The 16,191-nt window shown below is 38.1% G+C and overlaps 1 protein-coding gene across 3 annotated transcripts in view; it reads left to right on the forward strand.

The window, feature by feature from the left end:
- Window positions 1-16,191, forward strand: part of ARHGAP21 (Rho GTPase activating protein 21) — a 134,079-nt gene that overhangs the window by 55,413 nt on the left and 62,475 nt on the right. For all 3 annotated transcript variants that reach the window (XM_011963829.1, XM_011963827.1, XM_011963830.1), the window contains one exon: window positions 461-485. In XM_011963829.1, coding sequence (XP_011819219.1) covers window positions 461-485 — 25 coding nt within the window. The remainder of the gene's footprint in view (window positions 1-460; window positions 486-16,191) is intronic.

Raw genomic sequence — 16,191 nt, forward strand, 5'->3', positions numbered from 1 at the left:
TTGGGACCAGTCCATTTATATAGACAGCTCTGGGTCCTGTAATATCCCCTAAAGGCACATTTAAGTGTGGTACAGTAAGCGATGACCTGGCCTTTCCTTCTATCCAACTGCCTACTTGACAAGTTCACTCCATTAGAAAGCTCACCCTCAAATGCCAAAAACTGAACTGATGTCCTATCCCTAAGCTGGCTTCACCCACCGCCTTGTTATCTCTCTCTGTGAAAACTCTTACCTTTCCAGGAAAAGGTACTTCCTATACTATTATTGAAGATGGGCTGTACATTTGCTTTTGAGCTTGCAGTGGCTGTAGAAGAGAATATGATCAATTAAGAATATTGTAGGTGAGATCGTAATTGGCACAATTTGGGGAGGTCAATTTGAATTAAAATGAGCCTTGTTGTGATTAACAAGAGTTTATAAATGTATACTCATGTATGTATATATATATTTTTATTTGTAGGATGAAGAAAATGGAAACAGAGGAGGTATGCCATAAACCTTTTAATTTGTCTCTGAATGTGTTTCTACCCATTTCTTTGTGTTAAGTGATACTAAATGAGATGATATAATTTTTAGTGTTCAAATGTATAATAATTCTTAGGTGTGAGAGTCATAGAATTAAATTTTTTTTTTTACTGTGGACTTCAAAGTTTTATGAATTCCATTGTCTCAATTTGAACGTGTAATGCTTTTATTGTTAATTGTATGTGTTTTTGTAGAGGAATATATCATTATAATTCCAAGGAGAGTACTTAAGATTTTTATTTCAATTAGTAATCTTTCTAAATGAGGTGATTATTTTAGGTAAGGAATGCTATGTGTTTTATCAATTAGGTTTATTGAGTCAAATATTGAAAAGAAGAGGGTTTGGGTTATTCTTGTAGTTAATGTTATTGTTGATTTAAACATTAATGAATGTGAAAGGACAGTCAGGCTGGAGATAAAATTATTTCTTAATAACTGATTTTAAATCAACTTGAACGAGTTAAAATTCACACTCAACAAAATGCACCCAGTAAAAACTTTTATTTCTAGATAATTTTCAACAACAAAGTTGCAAAAATAGTACAGAGAATTTTCATGTATTCTTTATTTTACTTTCTCTAGTGTTAAAAACTTACAATACCATGGGGGGCCGGGCGCAGTGGCTCACACCTGTAATCCCAGCACTTTGGGAGGCTGAGGTGGGCGGATCATGAGGTCAGGAGATCCAGACCATCCTGGCTAACAGGGTGAAAATCCTATCTCTACTAAAAATACTAAAATCTAGCTGGGTGTGGTGGCTGGTGCCTGTAGTCCCAGCTACTCGGGAGGCTGAGGCAGGAGAATGGCGTGAACTCGGGAGGCGGAGCTTGCAGTGAACCGAGATCACACCACTGCACTCCAGCCTGGGTGACAGAGCGAGACTCTATCTCAAAAAAAAAAAAAAACAAAAAAAATTTATAATACTGTGGTACAATCAACAAAACTAAGCAATTAGCATTGATACGGGACTACTATATAAACTACAGACTTTATTTGGATGTCACCAGTTTTTCTGCTAGTATCCTTGTTCTCTTCCAGAATCCCACGTTGTATTCACTTATCATGTCCCTTTAGTCTTTCCTTGTATTTTATTACTGGTACTGATCAGTTATTTTATAGAATGTCCTTCATTTTCAGTTTATCTGATGTTTTCTCATTAGTTCAAGGTCATACATGTTTAGCAAGAATACCACATTTGCATCTATTGTAAGTGTACAGTTTGGTAAGTTTTGATGAATATATAACCATGAAATCACTACCCCGATTAAGATGTGATATCAAAAACAACCTTTCTATTATTCCATAAAGTTCTCTTGTGCTCCTTTTTATTCTGCTGTCTTCAGACGATCACTGATCTGATTTTTATCACTATATAGGTTAATTTTTGCCTCTTCTAGATTTTTTTTTTAAATAAATGAAATAATACAGCATGTACTCTTTTGTCAGGCACAATATTTTTTACCTTCACTGTATTATGTGTATGGGTACTGATAGTACTACTTTTTTTTCATTTGCATGAATATACCACAAATTGTCTAACCACTCAACCTGTTGATGGACCTTTGTAACAACCGTTTGAGGTCTTGAAAAGGTTATGAGTTAAAATGAGAAGGAAATGGCTTTTTTTTTTTTTTTTTTGCATTATCAAAAGTAATCTGAGGGTGTAGGGCCAGGCAGGACTCTTCATAGTTGTCACTGGTACAAGATGAGCCACTCTGGCATCGCCATCTGTCATGTACCAGGGTTTAGGATGAATTCCAAATGCTACTTGGCATGGGTTAGAAGTAAGCCTTAGTGGGGAAAGGGAAAACTCACAAAGCTGGCATCAGCAAGAGAAAAGAGGATATAGGTACTCCATCTTCCCATCATCCTAAAGGCTGATGTGCTGATGCCTGGACAACCTACTGGACACACAGCGTCTAGAACTCATGCCTCTTATGAGGGGAATATACTTCGAATAAATGTAGAAAGACATTGTTATAAAACTTCGTGCAGATCATCATGTGTCTGACATAGCTCACTGAAGTGAATGGATTTAGTCTGTGCTTTGGCTAGGGAGAATAAACTTGAATATTTATAAGGGAAAACTAGAAGATCTATTGTAGATTCAGCAGAAGGTGATTTGAAGAGGAATAATAGAGCCTGAAGGGTATGGTCTGCTGGAGAAGATAACAGTTTGCCTATTTTAATTATTAATATATGCTTAATTTCACTCAGAAAAAGGGTTTATGGCCACATGAAGAAATACCTTATTTATAGCAAGATAAAATATAAGGTCAAGAGTTTACAGTAAAAAATGAATTAAATTCACATTCAGAAGATTTAGTACATGTAAGTTCATGCTTTAGGTCCTAGACTGTTATTGTTGTTATTATTATTTTTTGAGACAGAGTCTCACTCTGTCGCCAGGCTGGAGTGCAGTGGCATGATCTCAGCCCAATGCAACCTCCTCCTTCTGGGTTCAAGTGATTCTCCTGCCTCACTGCCCCCCCGCCGCCACCCCCCCGAGTAGCTGGGACTAAAAGTGCGCGCCACCACTCCCACTTTGTATTTTTAGTAGAAGCGAGGTTTCACCATGTTGGCCTGGATGGTCTCTATCTCTTGACCTCGTGATCTGCCAGCCTCGGCCTCCCAAAGTGCCGGGGTTACAGGCGTGAGCCACTGCACCCGGCTGGTCCTATACTGTTATTAAAGATGGGCTGTAAGTTTGCTTTTGAGCTTGCCAGTGGCCATAGAAAAGATGAGAATATGATCAGTTAAGGATACACATTATTCCTAAGAAAAAACATTCTGTTTGCACTGAGGTCTGAGACAGGTTTCTCCCTTGGAAAACAAACAGTGATACAGTAGATGATATTTTCAACACCATTTCTTCTTACGGCTGTTTTTAAAGTGGTTCCTCAGTGTAAGCTGACTGCAAACCCCAAGGTCTCATTCAGCTTAAAGCGCTTCTCAGCTAGGGATGATATTGCTCCCTGGAGGGCATATGGTAATGTACCCTCTTTATACGCATCTTTATCACAATTGGAAGAAGGGGAGTGTGTATTGGCATCTGGTGGATAGAGGCCAGAGGTGCTGTTGAAACAGTGCACAGGGCAGCCCCCCACAACAAAGAATTATCTGGGTCAGGCACAGTGGCTCACGCCTGTAACCCCAGCACTTTCAAAGGCTGAGGTGGGCGGATCACTGGAGGTCAGGAGTTTGAGACAAGCCTGGCCAACATGGTGAAACCTCTTCTCTACTAAAAATACAAAAAATTATCCAGGGGTGGGAGTGCACGCTTCTAATCCCAGCTACTCACGAGGCTGAGGCAGGAGAATCGCTTAAACCTGGGAGGCGGAGGTTGCAGTGAGCCAAGATCACACCGCTGCACTCTAATGTGGATGACAGAGCAAGAGTCTGTCTCAAAATAATAATAATAGTTATTACTATTACCTGGTCCCAAATATTAATAGTGCAAGGGCAAGAAACCCTGGTTTAAAGTGATGGGCACCAAAGCATTGTGGTCCAAGTGTATAGGTCCCCATGAGTCTGGCTTGATACAGTGACAACATTCAAAGCGTTTAGAAGAATGGATATTCAAGGCTGCATATCCAGTGATCTTTTATGATTATTATCCCTTACAGCTGAACTTGAGTTCTGAATTGAGTTACTGCTATAGTCTGAGGTTAAATTATCTGGTTGCTTTACTGACATTGTATGATGTTGATTAAGGGATAATCCTAAGTAAGAAAAGTTACGTCGTAAGAAAATATAGAGTTAATATAATAACTAGAAGATAAAATGGCTAAAAGAAAAAGTCCATGAAGAATGTAAATAGAGTCATCCCTTGTACCCAGGGGATTGCTTCCAGGACCACCCACATGTGTACTGATCTGCACACACTCATGTCCTGTAATAGACCCTGTGGAACCCATGTATTGGAAACACAGCTTTTGCATCCTTATGTTACTGTGAATACCATATTTTTACTGAAAAAAAAAAAATCTGCAGATCTGCAGAGTTCAGTGAAACCCATTGTTCACGTGACAACTGTAATTGAAATGTAGTAAAAGTTTACCATCAGAGGTCTAACAGATTGAGGGAGAAAATAATGATAAGTGAGGTTAACAAAAAGGTAAATCAATTAGCTAGTTAAAAGACTAATAAGATAATTTTAAAAATCACAAAACTAAGGCTTTAAAATGGGAGAAATAGAAATTCAAGTACCTTACCTCTTCTGAAGCAAAGTTCAACAAAGTTGGATATTTATTAAGTCCAGATCTGTAGTTTTCTTCCTAAGCAAAGAAGAATATGAAAAGGTATGAGAGTATTGGGAGAAAGCGATTTATAATATAATTGTAATATATTTGGAAGAACTGCTTGATTTTGGGGAGTGGATTGGGAAAGTGGTGGAAATTAGCACATGACTGAGAACTTAATCTGTTTCAGGCATCATAATATATATTTTTATCGTCTTTAATCCTCAGTCTAACCCTGTAAGATGTGAGATATTCCTATATCCCTCACTCTCACCCTGTAAGGTGTGAGATTTCCTGTATTCCTACAAAATAATATTTCTATTTTGTAGATGAGGGAACTGAGGCTGAGAAATAACTTGCCTACAATCACGTAGCTAGAAAGTGATAGTAACTGGATTTCCAAATCAGTTGTGTCTAACTCTTAGGTCCATCTTATAATTCTGCCATTTTACTTCTGTTAACATCTTTTTAAGTCCCCTTCCTCATTTCTTTAATTTTATTTTAAAAATAATTCTAGTCTTAAAAAAGGGTGTGACTTATGTAGTGTTAAGAATTAGAAGATAAATATAGTGTATATTTAGTATGTTATGAAATTAATTCTGTGAATCCTGCATAGAAAAAGGTCAAGGAGATCCCAAGTTTAGAGGCTGTGAACACTTTGCAGGAGCAACCATCACTTGTTACTCAGTTTCAGTGCTTGGCTAGCCGTGGACCTGCAAAGCTTAATGAGGTTATGGAGTCCTAGTGCTCCACCTACCTTGATTGCACCTTTGCTTTCCAAGTGTGAGTTTGATCTTGGCATCCCAATTGATAGTTGGGGTCACAGGCTATTTCACAAAGGCCTGTTTAGCCCTAAGTATAATAGTCATGATATCATTGCAAATAACCTGATCAACAGTTATACCATATTGTATGTGAAAAAAATTTCTTCTAACTTCTAGACAATTATTTACAAGTCAGTTTTTAGAATGCAGTCTATTCAGAGACAAACTATATATAATTTAGTATTTTAATTCAACAGAATGTTATGATTTTTATCTTACTGTCTGATTTCTTTTGAAAATTTATTTTCAAGCATATTGAGATCATGAAATCCTTTTATGTAGAATTTTGTGTTAGTTTAGTTGAATCGGAGCCTCCAGTGTAATGATCACAGTCAAAGCCTAGAATCACTGGAGAGAAAATAATTGCCAGGATTTTATTCAAACTCCTAAGAGATGCTGTTATAATGCCAAAATTCTGTTAAACAGTTGAACGATTTTGTTTTGGTCTTCTTCCCTTTTGGCAATTTAGTGAAATCTCTTTTGCCACTTAATTTTCTTATTTCTTTCTTATCAACCAAGAAATACTGAGCCATTTAATTTTCTGATTATTTTACTTACCCAGTGTTTGCGTTTTGTTATGTTTCTCATATCCTTTATGTGTGCACTCATATTATTTTAAAGGTATTTTTTCTTCTTCTTGGTTAGTTTTCTGTACTATGATGCAGATGTTTTATAAGAAAAAGGTTAAGTAAAAGAATATTTTTTGGTGGTAGTAGTTGCTTGTGGATAATTAATGTCTTGCTGACATCCTGTATTCCCTTAAATCTCTGGAGAATATAAATAATAATCTATAATATAATATAACAATATAGTATAACATTATGTTCTAATATAATATAATTGTAACAAATAATATTTTACAGAATTTATGAATATTAATAGTGGGATGGTGGCAGCCAGCTTCTGTGAGTCTTTCGGCAGCTCGAACCGGTCAGATGGCCTTGAGAGAAGGGTGGTCTCGGGATGCCATCCAAAGTTGATGACAGTGGTCAGAGCCCTGGCTCCAGCACGGGGGCCTGAGCAGAACATCAGATATTTAGTTTACTGTGGTATACTGATGAGCAGAGCTCTTCCGCTACATACGTCAATTTTGATTAAGGAGATATGTGCAGTAACTTTCTTCAAAATCGCTGCACCGTTGATAAACAAAAGAAAATATTCAGAGAGGAGGATTTTAGGCTATTTAATGCAGAAAATGTACGATGTTGTATTGGGAATGGAGGATTATAAGCATTTCATTCCTTGGTGCAAAAAATCAGATATAATATCAGAGAGATCTGGATATTATAAAACACTATTAGAAACTGAGTTTCCACCAGTGTTGGATTGATATTCAGCAATAACCTTGGCAAAACCTCATTTGGTAAAGGTATCCTGTACTGATGGGAGACTTTTCAAGCATGGTCCATGATCTAAGGCTTTGGGTGGGGTATCAGAGGCATGTTTAGAATTGCTTTCAAAATGTGTAGCGGCATTAAATGGATCTCTTCTGAAGGCTTTGGGAAGGAGCATTCACTGAACCCTCTAGCAATTTTTTTTTTTTTTTTTTTTTTTTAGCGAGTAAGAGGGTGTTGCTCTGTGCCCAGGCTGGAGTGTAGTGGCATGATGATAGCTCACTGCAGCCTCAAATTCATGAGCTCAAGCCGTCTTCCTGCCTCAGCTTCCTAAGTAGCCGGGACTATAGGTGTGCTCCACTGCCTCCCAGAGTCATTTTTAACATATATTGGCCATTCAAGCTAAGTTTCTCTGGCAGTTAGGTAAACATACTAATTAGGTATGTTCTTTATGAACTTTTAATGCTAGTCATTAGAACAATCACAGGTGTCTTAAATATTCTTGAGGATATTTTAGGAAGTAGGAAGAATAATGATGATGATGATAACAATAATGATGATGGTAGTGGTGGTGGTGGAGGCTAATTTAACAGCATACTTGCTGCATTCCAAGACTTTGCATGGATTAACTCATTTAACCCTCTCAACAGCTTTCTAAGGTGGATGTTATTATCACCGCCATATTTCAGATGATGAAACTAAGATGCAGAGTATTTAAGTTACTAGCAGATGGCAGAGCTGGACTACAACTCAGGAAGTCTCTAAGTTTCTACCACAGCTTCTCAATAAAGTTCTTTACTCTTGGCTGGGTATAGTGGCTCAGGCCTGTAATCCCAGCATTTTGGGAGGCCAAGGCCAGGAGGTTGAGAACAGCCTGGGCAACATAGCAAGATCTCTGTATCTACAACACAAAAAAAGAAAGTTCTTTACTCTCGCATAATTCATTCTTGAAAATGTGTAAGAACGAGTATTCTGGGCTGGGCACGGTGGCTCATGACTATAATCCCAGCACTTTGGGAGGCCGAGGTGGGCAGATCACCTGAGGTTGGGAGTTTGAAACCAGCCTGACTAACATGGAGAAACCCCATCTCTACTAAAAATACAAAATTAGCCGGGTGTAGTGGCGCATGCCTATAATCCCAGCTACTCAGGAGGCTGAGGCAGGAGAATCACTTGAACCCAGGAGGCGGAGGTTGCAGTGAGCCAAGATCACGCCATCACACTCCAGCCTGGGTAACAAGAGTGAAATTCCGTCTCAAAAAAAAAATAAAGAAAGGATTCTGTTCACTTGAAAGGTAGATAATAATAAAAGATCCATTTGTATATCTTCTTTGGACAATAGTGCTGATGTGAACATGCATGTACAAGTGTTTGTCTGAATTCTTGTTTTCAATTTTTGGGGGTTATACCTAGGAGTAGAGTTGCTGGGTCACATGGTAATCCTATGTGTCATATTTTGAGGAACTGCCAAACCTTTTCCATAGTGGCTACACCATTTCTATATCTCTACCAGCCATGAATGAGGGTCCTAATTTCTGTACATCCTCACCAACATGTGTTATTTTCCATTTTTTGTATTATAGCCAACCCAGTGGGTGTGAAGTGGTATCTCATTGTAGTTTTGATTCGTATTTCCTTAATGCCTAATGATTTTGAGCATCTTTTTGTGTGCTTGTCACCATTTGTGTATCTTATGTGGAGAAATGTCTGTTAAAATCCATTGCCCATTTTTAAATGGGGTTGTCTTTTTGTTGTTGAGCTATAAGTATTCTTTATATATTCTGGTTACCAGGTCCTTATCAGATATATGATTTGCATATATTTTCCTCCATTATGTAGGTCGTCTTTTCACCTTTTTTTTCACTTTCTTAATATCCTTTGCTGCACAACAGTTTTTAATTTTGATAAAATATAATTTGTCTACTTTTTATTATTTTGCTCATGTTCTTGTTGTTAAAAACATTTTGATGAGTGGAAGAAACCAAGCACAAAAGAGTAGTACCTGGTTCCATTTATATAAAATCCTAGGAAAGAGTAATCTAAACAGGTTTGTGAGTTGGCATGGTGGTTTTGCACCTGTAGACCTAGTTACTGGGAAGGCTGAGGACGGAAAGATTGCCCAGGAATTCAAGGCCATCTTGGGCAGCATAGCAAATAGCGAGACCTTGTCTCTTTTTTTTTTTAATTTTGTTTTTTGAGACAGTCTAGCTGTGTCGCCCAGGCTGGAGTATAGTGGCGTGATCTTGGCTCACTGCAAGCTCCACCTCCCAGGTTCACACCATTCTGCTGTCTCAGCCTCCTGAGTAGCTAGGACTACAGGCGCTCCCCACCACACCCGACTAATTTTTTTGTATTTTTAGTAGAGATGAGGTTTCACTGTGTTAGCCAGGATGGCCTTGATCTGCTGACCTCGTGATCTGCCTGCTTTGACCCCCCACAGTGCTGGGATTACAGGCATGAGCCACCATGCCCGGCCAACACCTTGTCTCTTAAACAAAACAAAACAAAAGCCTCTTCTAAACAGTTCTGTGGTCACCTGAATTGACTGGTAAAGGGTACCAGGGAACTTGTTAGCATAATAGAAATGTTCCATATCATGTTTATGGTAGTGGTTACATGGGTGTTTGCAGTTGTCTAAACTTATTGAACCCTGCACTTAAAATGGGTGTTTTTTATCTTGTGTATGTTATACTTCAATAAAGCTGATTTTTTAAAAAAAGAATATGTACAACTTATCCAATCTACTGTTAATTGACATTGAATTTTTTTCAGTGTTTAGCTACTTCAAACAATGCAGCTATGAGTATTCTCATATGTGTACTTTTGTACACACATGTACTCATTTCTAGAGGGTATGTATATGTAGGCATTGCTGGGTCGTGGGTATGCATATGGTTACATTTAGTAGATGCTGCTAAACAGTTTTCTGAGGGGACCGTACCCATTTACACACTCAGCAACAGTGTATGAGAGTTCTACTTGCTCTGGATCCTCACTGACACTTGCTATTGTCAGTCTTTGTAATTTTAGTCATTCTAGTGGTTGTACAGTGGTGTGGACTATGGCTTTAATTTAGATTTCCTGAAGACTAAGGAGGTTGATTACCTTTTATTTGGATTTTACCTGTCAGTTCTTTTTTATTATTAACTTGTAGGCATTCTTTAAATATTGTGGATGAGGACTTTGTTAGTGAGGTACGATTGGCAGGTGATTCAACCTGTGACTTGCCTTTCAGTTTCTTATTAGTAATTTTTATAAAGGGAAGTTTGTAATTTTAATGTCATGTGAATTTTCAGTCTTTTGTGATTAATAGTTCATGAGTTCTAATTAAGAATTTTTTTCTACTCCGTGGTCGTGAAGATGTCCTCCTGTGTTATCTTCAAGATGTGTTGTTCACAATTAAGCCTACAATTCACCTAAAATTGATTATTTTTGCATATGGTGTGAGGTCAGGATGAATTTTTTTCCTGTGTAGATATTGATTTGATCCCACACGATTTTGTGGAAAGTCCATACTTCCTCTCGAGCTCTGTAATACCACCTTGATCATAAAGTGTATGTGTGTAGGTCTGTTTCTAGACTTGCTTCTATTCCAGGGATTGACGCATGGGTCATTTTTGTACAGCTTCCAAGCTAAGAATAGATCTGTATTTTTATAGGGTTGTTAAAAAAAGAAGAATATGCGACAGAGATTGTATGTGTCCCAGAAAGCCTAAAATATTTACTGTCTGGCTCTTTACAGAAAAAGTTTGCCAACCTTTGTTCTATTCCATTGATCACTTTCTTTGCACCAAGACAACACTATCTTAATTAATGTGGCTTTGTGATAAGTGTTGCTATTGGGTAGAATAAGTCTTCTTAGAATTGAATTTTCAGTTTCTATACCCACAAGAAAAAATTCTGTTGGAATTTTGATTGATTTTATATTGTTTATAATACTGGAATATTTGAAATATTGAATGTTTTGATCCATGAATGTGGTATATCTCTCTCATGAATCCTTTGATTTTTCTTCCTTAATCACTTAATGTAGTAGATCATGTTGATACAGTTTTCAAATGTGAAACCAGCCCCGCATTACTGGACTAAACCAAACTTGTTCACAATGTGTGACGCTTTTTATGTATCACCAGATTTGGTTTTCTGTTTTATTTAGAATTTTTGCATCTCTGCTCAAGGATTGCCTTCACCTAAAGGCGGGCCTTGGTCTGATAATTGATATTTAGTAGCAGACATCAAGATGGAAGCAGATGCTAAACCAGGATGAGATATGCAGAAGACTTATTGGGGGCCATGCCTATAAAGGGTAAAGAAGAAAGCAAGAGAGGACAGGAGAAAACTTCAGACCATGAGACAGGCCTGACCTCTGTGAAAGAAGAGAGGAAAGGAAAGAATTGGAAGGAAGGGCCCCAGACTGCAGCACAGATCTAAGAACTCCTCTGCTAGGCCAGTGGAGAGTCCCCAGGCAAACACTTGTCTTTTAGAAGAATCCTGCTTTGGGCAGGAATGGAGAAATGTGGCCTCTACATGAACATGGTGATGGATCCGAAGGGCGGCAGCTGGGGCTGTCAGTCACAATCTTCCCTGCGGCAGGTTCTTTGGAAGGAAGGCGGAAGAGCACACCTCCATGCTTGACATGGTTGGGCTTTTTCTTTTCATCCCTGCTCACAAGTTGTATTCTTTTGGGGACCCCAACCGAAAACATGGTGTTTTCTAGAGCTCTTTTCCTTGGCTGGCCCCGAAGTTCCTTTTTTTTTTTTTTGTCTCCTCAGCCTTTTGAGATTGATGGACGTTCTGTGTGGCTGGTCAGTCTCTCAGCCATTACTTTGGAAACAGGAAACGCCTCAAGGTGAACAGTTGTACAAAGCACTGGACTCACCTCTCTGGATTTCCATGTATTTGGAAGCTTGTCCCATTAGGCCATCTCTGCCTTGGTAGCTTTCTGGTGCCTTCACACAAATGTGATTATACATCATCTAGCTTTTCTGGCTGTTGTTCATGGGGGCAAGAGTCGATTCTGTAACCAGCTAGTTCACCGTAGGTAGATTTAGAAATTGTCACCTATGTATTTAATGTAATTAATTATGTATTTATTGTTTAATCTTCACTTTTATTTTGAACTTCCTTTTGGTTCATTCTTACATTTTTCTCTTTTCTGAGATTAGAAAATAATTTCTCTTTTATACTTTCTACTTGAAAGGCTAGATAACATTATTACCCTTCTTTTAGTGGTTATCCTAGAAACAATATGCAAACTCATCAAAGTCTAACGCTACTTGATTCTGTTCTACTCTTATACAATATAAGGACCTTAGAACATTTTAACTCCACTGTCTCCTTCCTATCTACATGTTGCTTTTTTTTTTTTTTTAAAGAGATGTGGTCTCACTGTGTTTCCCATGCTGATCTTGAACTCCTGGCCTCAGGCAGTCCCCACTTAGGGACTACTCAGAGCCTCAGCCTCCTGAGCAGTTGGGATTGTAGGCATGAGCCACTGCGCCTGGCTCCAACATGTTACTTACATGTAATTCTCTCTTCTTTTTTCCCTGAAATATCTGTGTTCTCCCCTCATTTTTGGAAGGTATTTTTGCTGGGTACACAATTATTCAGTAATATTGAAGATATTATTTCATTCTTACTCCATCTCCCATGACTACTAAATTCTCTAGTTTCTCTTTTTCTTCTTCTTTTTTGTCTTTCTGGTCTGCATTCTGGATAATTTCTTCCAATATATGTTCAGTAAATTTCTTTTTAGTTAAGTTTTAAAGTTTGATTATGAAAAGTTTTTTAGGGTACTACAGCAAATATGCTTGATCACTTCTTATAGTTTCTTCACCTGGACTACTTTTAGGTTTATCTTTTTATTTCTTCAGACATGGTAAGCGGAATTTTTTTTATAATCCATGCCTGGTGATTCCTTTATCAGAAGTCTTTGTGAGTCTGTTTCTCTTGTTTGTTTTCTCTGGTAGCTTTAGCTTAGAATATTGTTGTTTTCCATGGTGGGTTTTTTGTTTTTTGTTTTTAAACTGCTTTGTGTTTCTTGACCTTCAAAAATTATTACTTGGGGATTCTTTGATATCTAAGATGAAAAATCTCTTCTCCAAGTTGACTGGTGTTTGCTTTTGACAAGGAACAGGCTGTTACCTGAGTTAGCCTACAAATCCATGTCCGTGTGCAGTTTAGCCCATGGCCACTTCTTAGAGCTATCTTTTTCCTTCCTTTTTTTTTCTTTTTCCTACTTTGTAGCCCCAAAGTAGCCTCTGGGTTGGTGGGAAATTATATGTAGTTACCCTTCCTCTTAAGTGTGGGTGAGCCTCCAGATAGATTCCTAACTGGACTTGGGGCTTTTTCTTCTATTTGCTGGGTAGAAAAGTCCTTAAAATGGATGCTCATGTTCAGTGGCCTGGGCATGTATTGCTTCACTGGTATCAATAGTATTTTGGGTTGTAATTTTTTAACAGCTAGGCTTTACATGTATATATACTATGGTTCAGATATAAATTACCCATCTCTCTATATTAGCCCAATTAGCTAGTACATTGATAAGTCATTAGATAATTTGCTGCCCATGTATTTGTCCTATTAAGATGTAGTTATAATAAAATTACCAAGTTATTTGTAGTTTGCTATTATGGGTAGTATTTCCTAATGTAAAATGTATAAACTCACTTATGTTCATATATGGACACATACACATATGCATACATAAACACACACAAAGGTAATAAGTGATTCTATATGTTGCTAGTAACAAGTTAATTTCAAAATATTTATTTGTTCTTCTCTAGTGGACAGGTGGGAATATATGGGAAAGGAGGTCTCCAGGGTTGTCTTCTGACTAACTAGGACATGATTAAAACACTTGGGAGCCTCAGATATAAAGGGGCTGTGATGGTAAGAATACATATACATTTTGACCCTATGATGATTTTTTTTTTTTTTTTTTGGAGACAGAGTTTCACTCTTGTTGAGCAGGCTGGAGTGCAATGGTGCAATCTCGACTCACTGCACTCTCCGCCTCCGTGTTCAAGCAGTTCTCCTGTCTCAGCTTCCCAAGTAGCTGGGATTACAAGCACCTACCACCACACCTGGCTAATTTTTGTATTTTTAGTTGAGACAGGGTTTCACCATGTTGGCCGAGCTGTCTCAAACTCCTGACCTCAAGGTGATCCACCTACCTCGGCCTCCCAAAGTGCTGGGATTACAGGCATGAGCCACTGCACCCGACTGACCTATGATATGTATTTTTAAAAAGAAGATGGAGAAAACTTGAAACTTTGCTTGAAAGAGAATTGCTTAGAGAGAATGTGATAGCTGCTTTCAGATGTTTGAAGGGATAAATGGAGTAAATTGATGTTTCACAATTTTTAAAAGCTATAGATGGACCTTTCCCCTAATTCTCTACCGGAAAATTCCTGCTTATGTTTTGGAGACAGTCTGAGTGATCGTTCATGCTATGTGGCAAACAAGTAGGGAATTTCTTCCTCTTGACCTACCTGTTCTAGGGAGGTGGTGGCAGCAGCACGAACCTAATGAAGGCAAATAGAGAAATGAGAGGCAAAGGCTGGGTATTAGAATATGCAGGCTGGGCACTGTGGCTCATGCCTGTAATCCTAGCACTTTGGGAGGTGGGTGGATCACCGGAGGTCAGGAGTTGAGACCAGTCTGGCCAACACGGTGAAACCCTCGTCTCTACTAAAAATAGAAAAATTAGCTGGGTGTGGTGGCACATGCCTGTAATCCCAGCTACTTGGGAGGCTGAGGCAGGAGAATTGGTTGAACCCAAGAGGCAGAGATTACAGTGAGCCAAGATCATGTCACTGCCCTGCAGCCTGGGGAACAGAGTGAGACTCTGTCTGAAAAAAAAAAAAAAAAAAGCAAAGTAAACTTTTCTTACATACTTTGACTTTTCAGTATTTTTATGGACAAGAATTTTTTTTATGTGTTACTTTCAGAGCAAATATCATTAAGAATAGAAATTGTCTTTTATTGCTGAATTTTCAGTGCCTAGTAAGTACCTGGTACCTATATATAGTAGGAGCTCAGATGTTTGCTGAGTAAATGTGTTGAATACAGGGAGGTGCACTGGGGTATTTCGAATGATGACTACCATCTTGAATTGGCACAAGCTTCTAAAATGACTGTTCCCAAAGCTGCAAAATTTAGTATGTTAGTGTCTAACCTCTGCTGTTGAAGAAGAAAAGCAGATTTGCGACCGCCCTCCTACTTTTCTTTTATCTTTTCCCATCAACCTCTCTAATACAGAGTGCCAGTGACACTCTTTTGATTTAGAAATCAGTTTCACATAGCTGCTATGTGTGTAAGCTAGAACAGTAATAACAAAAGTATGGTAATCCTGGATTTACATAACAACTTGGACTTCTTCTTTGTAAAATAAACTGGTAAAATAAGGTGGTCAAGTTAGATGAAAGGTTAAAAAAAATGTATTTTACTTCAAGTCCCAGGAAACCTTGTTTATAGTGATCTAAAATGTAAGGAATTCAATTGGATTAAAGTAGCATTGTCAGAAAATTCCATTTCTAGGAGTAGATTTTAAGAGTTTGAAAAACAGTGCATGAAGTTAATTTGGCAGCGAAGAAAATAAATGAAATTTTAAAAATCTCTTTAAGGGTTCTAAAACACTTCACATGGAATTTAGGATTTCAGAGAACTAATTGGAGACACTGAACAGATAGGGCGATATAGGTAAAAAAGAAGAAAATGCATGGCAGAGTATTAATGTTCTCCAGGATGTTAATTTCTCCTCTGGAAATAACTTCTTTATAGAAATGTTATTTTAGAGGTAACTCTGTAATTAGGTAGTTTTGAGCTTTTTTTTAAAATTAATTTTTAAATTTGTAATTGACAAATAATTGTACATATTTATGAGATACAGTGTGATATTTTAATGCATGTATACATTATATAATGATCAAATCATTGTATAATGGTTTCTTTTTATTATTATTATTATTATTTATTTATTTATTTTGTTGTTGTTGTTGAGACAGAGTCTCGCTCTGTCGCCCAGGCTGGAGTGCAGTGGCCGGATCTCAGCTCACTGCAAGCTCCGCCTCCTGGGTTTATGCCATTCTCCTGCCTCAGCCTCCCTAGTAGCTGGGACTACAGGCGCCCGCCACCTCGCCTGGCTTGTTTTTTGTATTTTTTTTTTTTAGTAGAGATGGGGTTTCACCGTGTTCGCCAGGATAGTCTCGATCTCCTGACCTTGTGATCCACCCGTCTTGGCCTCCCAAAGTGCTGGGATTA

This window comes from Colobus angolensis, unplaced genomic scaffold, assembly GCF_000951035.1.
Source record: "Colobus angolensis palliatus isolate OR3802 unplaced genomic scaffold, Cang.pa_1.0 Scaffold63, whole genome shotgun sequence".
NCBI classification, from domain to species: domain Eukaryota; kingdom Metazoa; phylum Chordata; class Mammalia; order Primates; family Cercopithecidae; genus Colobus; species Colobus angolensis.